The 8,402-nt window shown below is 53.0% G+C and overlaps 1 protein-coding gene across 3 annotated transcripts; it reads right to left on the bottom strand.

Annotated features, from left to right (window-relative positions):
- Positions 1-943: 943 nt before the first annotated feature.
- Positions 944-2,605, bottom strand: RAX (retina and anterior neural fold homeobox). Of its 3 annotated transcripts, none has more exons than XM_063424552.1 (3): positions 2,254-2,605; positions 1,937-2,166; positions 944-1,393 (listed from the first exon to the last, which is right to left on the bottom strand). In XM_063424552.1, the coding sequence occupies exons 1-3, from the start codon at positions 2,552-2,554 to the stop codon at positions 944-946; spliced, it is 981 nt and encodes a 326-aa protein (XP_063280622.1). In that variant the 5' UTR covers positions 2,555-2,605. The 3 variants fall into 3 exon arrangements, with proteins under 3 accessions (XP_063280622.1, XP_063280623.1, XP_063280624.1); XM_063424553.1 differs by having other exon boundaries at positions 2,287-2,605; XM_063424554.1 differs by having other exon boundaries at positions 2,296-2,605.
- Positions 2,606-8,402: the final 5,797 nt, after the last annotated feature.

The raw sequence follows: 8,402 nt of genomic DNA, 5'->3' as shown, positions 1-8,402 counted from the left end.
ATGCCGCAGTTTTAGGTTTGGCAGCCTGGCAATGGGCACTGGGTGGGCAGGAGAGTGGGCATGGCCCAGCTCTGTGCCAGCCTCCAGGGGCTGTGCTGGGCAGCCAGAGCGGGCAGGATGTAGCTTGCCAGGGCCCAGCCAGGTGTCAGTGCCCAGCCAGAGACTGTCTGTCTGCCTGTGGGCAGCCTGGGCTGCAGGGGGGCAGGGGCCCTGAGGGTCCTGCCATTCCCCTTCTCTACAGAGGCAGCAAGGACTGTCACTGACTCTGGTCTGCAAAGCCCACCTGAGCCTGGCACTGCTCACCAAGGGCAGTTGTGTGAGTGGTGTGCATGGCCGAAGGACTGCCAGGGCTCCAGTCCCTGTGCCCATTCCCATCTGGGCACACTGTCCATCATGGGGCTGCAAACCCCAGTGCCACAGCCAGCTTGGGCAGGGTTCTGTTGATGGAGGAGTACAGAGAAGAGCCCACAGCCAGGCATCTCCCACACCTCTGTGCATCATACAGAGTGGAGGGTCCAGCTCAAGATGCCCATTTGGGTTCAGAAACATGATGCACAGCCTCCATGCAGATGGTGCCATTTAATGGTGCAAAAGCAGAACCCTCTCTCCAGGTACAGTAGTCCTGGCCTCCCAGCCACCTTACACAGCTCTTTGCCCTACTGTAGCTTTTATTGCAACTAAAGCATCCAGCCAAGGAGGGAGAGCAAAAGAGATTGTTCTTTCTAAGCTATGATCAGGCCCCTAACTCTTCAGGGGTTGTGGAAAAGGGAATTAAAAGGACCACAAAATACAAAAGCAAGTCAAGGCATAGAGGAAAGGCTGGTGCAAGGGACAGCCCTCCTGTGCCTGGCCATCTACAGCAGCCAAGGCAGGGTATGGGTGTCCCTCGGGCATTCTGGGATATGCCTTCCCCATGGCTTTCTCCCAGGTGCTGAGAAGGAGTTCAGATTGTCTGCCAGGGCTTGCCGATGGACTGGATGTGCTCCTTGGCCTTCAGCCGCAGGGCAGCAATGCTGGTGTTGCGTGGGTCTGCCTCATCCAAAGGGAACTTGTCTACAAAGGTGGCCCCACACTGATAAGGCAGCGGTGGCCCCATGGCCCCCAGGGGCTGCAGCGCATGGGTCATTGCTGGAGAGTTCAGGAAGGGCGGTGGTGTGTAGCTGCTGGGCAGGCTCTGAGGCGAGGCCACAAAGCCAGGCAGGGTCTGCAGGGCTGTGCTGCTGGGCACCGGCGGACTGAACCATGTCTCCAGGGGCAGGCTGCTGTTCAGAGGACCCATGGGTGTTGCCTGTGGTGAGCAGTTGAACGAGATGGGTGAATCCTGCAGCTTCATGGAGGTCACCTCCAGTTTCTCCTGCCGCCTCCACTTAGCCCTTCTGTTCTGAAACCAAACCTGCAAGCAGAGCTGTATCAGCCAGACCCCAGGAAGTGGACAGAGGCTCACCTCTGGCTGCAGTGGTGCACACAAAACAGAGCGAGGGAAACACGGCTTTCCAAGCTGGGGCAGAAGGGAATTTGGAGGGCTCGGGCGTTCCTCCACGATCCACAGCCCTGTGCTAGATGGAAAATTGTCCCGCAGCAGAGCTGGCCCGCCCATCCATCTGCCACTGCCCTGGCATACAGCGGGTTCAGCGGCCCCAGGTTGGGACACGCTACTCAAAGGGCAGCAGCACCGACGACGCGGCTGCCGGGCGCAGGTTGGCCCCGAGCCCCGCGCTGTCCCGCCGGCCGGGCCGGCCCGCGACTGTGCGGCAGCCGCGCCCAGCGCTCCAGTGGGGCCTCGAGTGTGGCCGGAGCCGTGCTGCGGTCACGGGCTCGAGCGCCGCATCGGGGCTGCTCCGGCCGCCGGGACTGCGGGGCTGCGCCGAGGCGCGTCGGGCCGGGACGTGTGTGGCTTCCCGGCGCCGGGGGCCGTCGGGCCCGGGCCGGGCGTTACCTGGACGCGGACTTCGGGCAGATTGACCTTCATGGCCAGCTCCTCGCGGCTGTACACGTCGGGGTAGTGGGACTTCTCAAAGGCACGCTCCAACTCGTGAAGCTGGTACGTGGTGAAAGTGGTGCGGTTTCGCCGGTGTTTCTTCTTGGGCTGCTCCTCTTCCGACGGCTTCCCCTTTCCGCTACTGCCAGCGGGCAGCTCGGGACTGGCGCTGCCGGGACAATACGGCTCTGCGAGGGGAAGACAGGGGGGTCACCGGCGGAATCTCCCCGCGGGGCTTGCCCGAGAGCGTAAGGGAGAAGTGCCCACCCGTCCGCCCCCGGCACCCGGCGTTTGCCCACAGCGCTCACCTTGGAAGCGCTCGGCGCGGCCCTGGGGCTCGGCCGGCGGCGGCTCTGCGGGCATCTTGGGTAGGCAATGCTGGGGCCCCCGCTGGTCCGCTTCCTTGGCGCTGCCGTCGGGCGGGAAGGCGCCCAGCAGCCCGTCTTCCTTGGTGAACCCCAGGATAGCCTCGATGCTGTGCAGCCTCGACGGGTTTCCCCCGGGGCTCCGCGCCGCCGGGGCGGCCAGCGAGAAGGCGCCCTCGGCCATGGCGAGCGGGGCGCCGGGCGGGTGCATGAGGCGGCCGGCCCGGGGCTCCGCCGCAGCGCTGCAGTCTCACCCGGCCTCCGGGCGGCGCGGGCAAGTCTGGCACGGTGTCGCCGGGCGGGCTGGCCTCCTTGGGGCGGGGGAGGAGTGCCGGGAGGTGGTAGGCGAGAGGGAAGGCGAGGCCTCCGCACCTCTTCAGCACAGAGGGGGAGGCAGGGTATCCCCCGGCCCCCGCCGGCTGTCCCGCCCCTCCCCGCCGGCCCCGGCCCCAGAACCAGACGGCGCCGGGCGATGCCATCCGGGGCCCCCGAGACGGGGCGGGGCGGCCCCCGCTGCAGCCGGGGTCTGGTCCGGGCCGAGCGCTGCGGTCAGAGCCCCGGGGCAGGGGCAGCACTGTCGGAACCCGCGGCGGGACGGGCGACGAGAGGCACGGGGGGACAGAGCCGGGACGGCGGGAGCCGCGGGAGCCGCTGCCGGGGGCGCGGTAAAGGGGACTCAGCGAACGGGACGGAAAGAGGCGGGAGCCCGAGGTGCCTGGCCGGAGGACAGCCGGTCTCTGGCACGGCCCCGTGCTGGTCGGAGGCTCTCGGAGCCTCCCCGCGTTTCTCTTGCCCGACGGCTACAGCCCAGATCCCTCCTGGACGGTTTGTAGGTGCGTCGGGTTCACGGCGGCCACTCGAAAGCTGCCCCGCGGGACAATCCGCGGCCCTGGCCCGACTCAGGGGCACTGCGTTAAAAGCCGCTGCGCTGGTGCTCTGCGGGACACTCGCCCTGTGCCCGGTTGCCTCCAACGGCATTTCACAGACCAGGTGCTTCTGGACAGGATGGACGTAGGAGGTGGGCTCAGCCTTTCAGCGTTCACAAACCCGAGGAAGCTCTAAGCAATTTTTGCAGGGAACTTTTCCAGTATGCTGCTATAGGACAGAGCCTGTGAGAAGCTCTGATTCTCTGACCCTGTACTCCACGATGCGAGTGGTGCTGGGAGTGTAGCAGGCAGGGCATGGCTTCATGGGGGATGCACAAAATGTTTCTGGAGGTGAAGCAGAGAGCCAAATCCCACACATCACTTTGTATTTGGCTTGTGGAAGAAGTGGACTCACCATAGGACCAACCAGGTAACAGCATCACGTCTCCTGCATCGATCTTTTCCCTGCTTTTGTCTTTCTGTCATTTTATCACTTTTCACACTAGCACTTCCCAGTTCCTCTGAGTGTCCCAGCTTGTTTACATGACAAACCCAGTAACATCCATAATGGTTTTCAGTCTACACTTAGCTTTGAAGATGCTTCCATTTGAAGCCTCAGGAGAGTGTATGTGAAGGAAAAGCACCATTGCTGCTGCTCATTCTTCCAGATATATTCGCTAATCTAATAAGTATGACCTCTCGATAAATTTGCATTTTCTTATTCCCCTTCTGCCCCAACAGGCTCCATATCATGTAGATTTTTCTGGAAGAATCAGTTCAAAGATTGGCAGTGCTTGCTTCTGCCAGTGTCCACACCTTTTGCAAGTTTATGTTCTGATGTCCCAAAGTTAGTTTCTTTTAGGAGTGCACGGCTTTTCCTTGCTCCAGGTGAGGTTTGCCTTCACTGACTGCTTGGGGGGGGGTGGTTTGAGGCTGAAAGAACTCAGATGTCCGTTTGCACAGAGGGAAGAGGCCAACAGAAGAGACAAGAAAAGGTTAGTGTCGCTTTTGTGGACACTATAAAAAGCCAGTCAATACCATTGTAGGGACATTGGAGGGGGGTACTCAAAGCAATCAGCCTGGGGCCATTGTGTTCCTTTAATCTACATGTGTGTTTCCCAGGAACTCCATTAGTGAAGATGAACGAACTATGCAATGTCCCTAATTTCTTCTGATTTGAAGCTGGGGTTTTACAGCACTCAAAACCAGCACAAAACACACCTGTCCCTCCAGAAGTCCTGGGCAAATATGGGAATCAGTTTTGCTTGTTGTAGCTAAGAAAAATAGGAATGTGAGACGAAGGAGCAAAAACCCTTTAGTCAATGCCATAAAGGGTGTTGGATCCTGGCACAGATGCTGCTTTTGGGGTACCTGTCAAAGTTGTTAGTTACAGGGTCAATACTCGATTTTTTTTGCTGTTAATCACAATATGAAGGCAGCAAAAAAGCCTTCCAGCCCTGAAGCAGGACATAAGAGACCTTCCTCCCTGACAGAGAAGGCTCCTCTTTCCTCAGCAGTAGAATACTCCACTTTTGTTTCCCATACGGTTCCATTTGTCACTGTAGCATCCTTCTTGCAGGCGAGCGGAATTGTTGAAAGAGGAAGCCACTCCTTTGATCCCAATTTGAAAAAATACCTGAAAAAACCCCCATAACCCTGTAGCAGAGCAGAGAGAGCTCTGACTCTTCCAGCTCTAGATCTCTTTTCTCTCTTGCCATGCTTCAGACACAGACTGTGACACGCATGAGGCATTACAGTGCTCCAGGGAGGGAAGAAGTCTAATGGTTCCTTTGATTACACAGAGGGTTTAGATAGGCAAAGAACGGTAACAGAACATTTCCCTTTGGGTCTGATGTCCTGGCTGTCAGTTGAATCCTTTGCAGCCCTCTGGGATATGTATCGTATTACTATGAAGCCTCAGAAACTGATCCTGTGGTACATCACAGCTTTGCAAAGACCGTTGACCTTGGGAAACTTATGGGGGCAACCAGAATCAAATTTGAGAGTATTCATTAGGGCATGAAACAGACAGGGTTTGTTACTTGCCTTTCCAAGGGATACCCCCATTCCATCACCTTTTTTATTTTTTTGCAATGTATTATTAAAATTTCTGAAGTTATGCTTGGAAAGTAGCAAAAGTTCTCAAGATGGACTATCTGTAAAGTGCAGCTGTCTGCTGTACCTCCTTCCTGTACATGTACAGTGAAGACTAAAGGGAAATAGTTTTCATCCTGTAGTCGCTGTTGAGACATATGCATGGGACATAGTTTCACACAATGAAATCAGCACCATAAAATGCCACAGATTCCTGCTTCCTTTTCTCCTCTGCCTTTTCTTTATGTCCAGATGAAATAATTACTGCCTTGCAGAGCAGAGATTTGAAGCTGAAGTCATGCTGCAGGAAAGACATCACTCTCCAGACCAAAAATGTGCAGCAGGGAGGGCCTCCCTGAAAGATAAATGGGACTTCCAAGGTCAGACTGCAAATCAACAGGAGGGAAGCAAGGAAAAGGAGTAAATATTCACCTAGAGGGAACCTGTACCCTCCTGCAGTTTGCATGCTCTGTATCATCCAGCAAATTGTTAAAAACAACAAAAAAAGGATTCGCTTTTTTTCCTCCCAAAAAATTCCTAAGGGTGCAGTTTCAGAACCTTCTTGAAAGCATAATGCATGAGGAAGATGCTGCCTCCTCCTGTCACTGCATCACTCACACCTTCCTTGTTTTTCTGCTGAGACTTTGCTTGATCTGCCCAGGAGAATCAGCTGTGTTTTCTCCACCTCCCAGGGTCTGGTCTGGCACCCAGGAGTTGCACGGAGATCTTGCTGTCCCGCTGTCTGTCTGGGCTGTGGGTATGGAATAGGCTGTGGGAGCCAGGCAGCCCTTTCTGGTGGGAGCACCACAGACTGGATGCGAGGGCGCCAGCATTTAGGCTTGCCACGCTCGGAGGGAGGGAGGGGAGGTTCATGCTGTAAGGCTATATTAATGCAATCCTTCTTTACTTGTTTTCCAATTAGCCTAATTGAATTCAGATTGCTTAAAAGTGGGCACTAGAGACATTTATCTTGATAGGATGATGGTCTTGAGATCCAGAGATCCTATTAACTCTAAGAACCCAAATCCCAGGTAGGGGCCATCCAGCAGTAGCTGCCATGTGACCTAACCCTTTAATCTGCTCCTGACAAAGACACATGGAAACACCGACATGTCCCTGTCCATTCTCACACGTGCATAACTGCATGCACACATGTACATGTGCATTTGTGCACAGATATGGACACATTCTCAGACTCACCAGCACACGTGCACATGCACACATTCAGTGGCTCCACTGTGACCTGTTCCCAGGGCTAAGCACCTTGAGAGCTGCATGTACCTGAGGTGGGCCCACCAACTCCTACTCATGTGCCTCCCAAGGCCTGTGGCTGGTGGCTGAAGATGGGAAAAGCTGGTGCTGGAGGGATGAGCCCTGCAGGTGCTGCCAGGAGCAGGCAGCCACCTCCGGCAAGCTGAAGATCAGGCTCCTGCTGAAGGCAGCACAGATTTGCCACCCTTCCCTGGCTCTGCCACTCCAGACTGAATATGGTAGCTCTGGTCTAACAGTGGTGCCTAAAGCAACTCACTCCTGTGCCAGCAGCACTTCAATGGGTCTGGGCTCCCATCCTGCACCAGTCCCAAGCCACCTCCCAGTCCCACTTGTCTCTGCCAGCCTTAACATTTTTTTGGAATCTCATTAATCGTTTGTTTGGTGATTGTGACTGTACTTTCTTCTCTGACCCTTTAAACTGTGAAAATGCTGATCCTATATCTGCTGACAAATTTAATTAGATCCTTTAAAGCACCAGATGCTTTCAGTAAGATTTTCGGGATGTCCCAGGCATATTTTAATTCAAAGGTCAAAACCCTTAGGCTTGTTTATTTTGGTGTTTTTTGGTGTTTTATAGATAGGACAATTCAGTCTGTAAAGCAACACAACTGTGTGGAGATACCACCCAGATATATACCAATGCAGAGGGAAATGCATTGAGCCGCACAAACCTCAGGCTGATTGAGCTGAGCTGGTGACTATTTTATCTACTTTATGTAAAGACCTCCTAAAAGACTCCACTTGTCTTTCCACATAGATAATTAGATTCTGTGGTGCCATGTGAGAGCAGAATCCCAAGAGAAAGAAATCGGATCTGAAGTCTTGGTGGTTTTAGGCAAAATAGCTGTGATGCTTGAGGGACCTGCTGAAAATAGGTTTTCTTCACTAAAGAAAATACTTGTTGGATGAGAGCCATTTAAAGCACTAGGACTTCCTCTGGAAAAAGCAAGGAAGTTCAGAACTTGTCAACTCTGTGTTTCTTAGGTAAGAAAGAAATGAGCGAGAAGAAAATGGTTATTTTCTTAATGCTACAATGGGGAAAATATTGGATAACAGGTTTTCAAGCAAGTCTGTTCAGTTTGTATTTGAAGAGTGATTGATGAAAGAACTTTCCCAAGCTCTATTTGTAGGAAGGAATCTCAGCTTCATTTTACTGTTAGCAAACGGAATGTGTTCAGGAAAACTAGAAACTACCTACAACATTTAGCATATTGTTGGGAGGAGTGTTTTTAGAAAGTGCTTGTGTGCTCAGCAGAAACCTTAGGGAAAAACTGGCAAATCAACTTGAAATGTGATGTAATAAACGCCAATCACTCGCTTTTGAAATTTATGAAAATTTAATACAAATAAAAATGGTTATATAAAAAAATAGTAATACAAATACAATAATAAAGGTTAAACAATTTAGAGTTAGGACAATTACTGAGACAATAATAGCAAAGAGTACAGCCCGGGCTGGGTCCCCTCTCCCTAGACAAAAGTCAGCTAGGAGAAGGACCCTGTTATAGTAGAATTTTCCTCTTAAGAGGAGTTACTTCATGATTATGCGTATTTTATTTAAAACAAAACAAGTTATCTGGTCCTTGTCTAAAACCCTCTGCTAATCTCCCCAGGCGCCTTTGAGTCTGGGTCCGGCTTGAAGTGATGGTCTCTGTTGATCAGGAAGGCATACATCTCTCTCTCTCTGGAAAATTTAGGGGTTTCTGTAATTGTTATCTCTGTGCGAAGAATTTCCTGGTTATCTTCTCTTTCTCTTGAGCTAAAAATATCTCACACACATAGTTTTTATTTTTGATTACTACAGCTTAATGTTAATTACAAAACTAC

The sequence above is a fragment of the Prinia subflava genome (genome assembly GCF_021018805.1).
Source record: "Prinia subflava isolate CZ2003 ecotype Zambia chromosome W unlocalized genomic scaffold, Cam_Psub_1.2 scaffold_33_NEW, whole genome shotgun sequence".
In the NCBI taxonomy this organism is placed as follows: Eukaryota; Metazoa; Chordata; class Aves; order Passeriformes; family Cisticolidae; genus Prinia; species Prinia subflava.
This window is presented reverse-complemented; position numbering and strand designations above follow the sequence as displayed.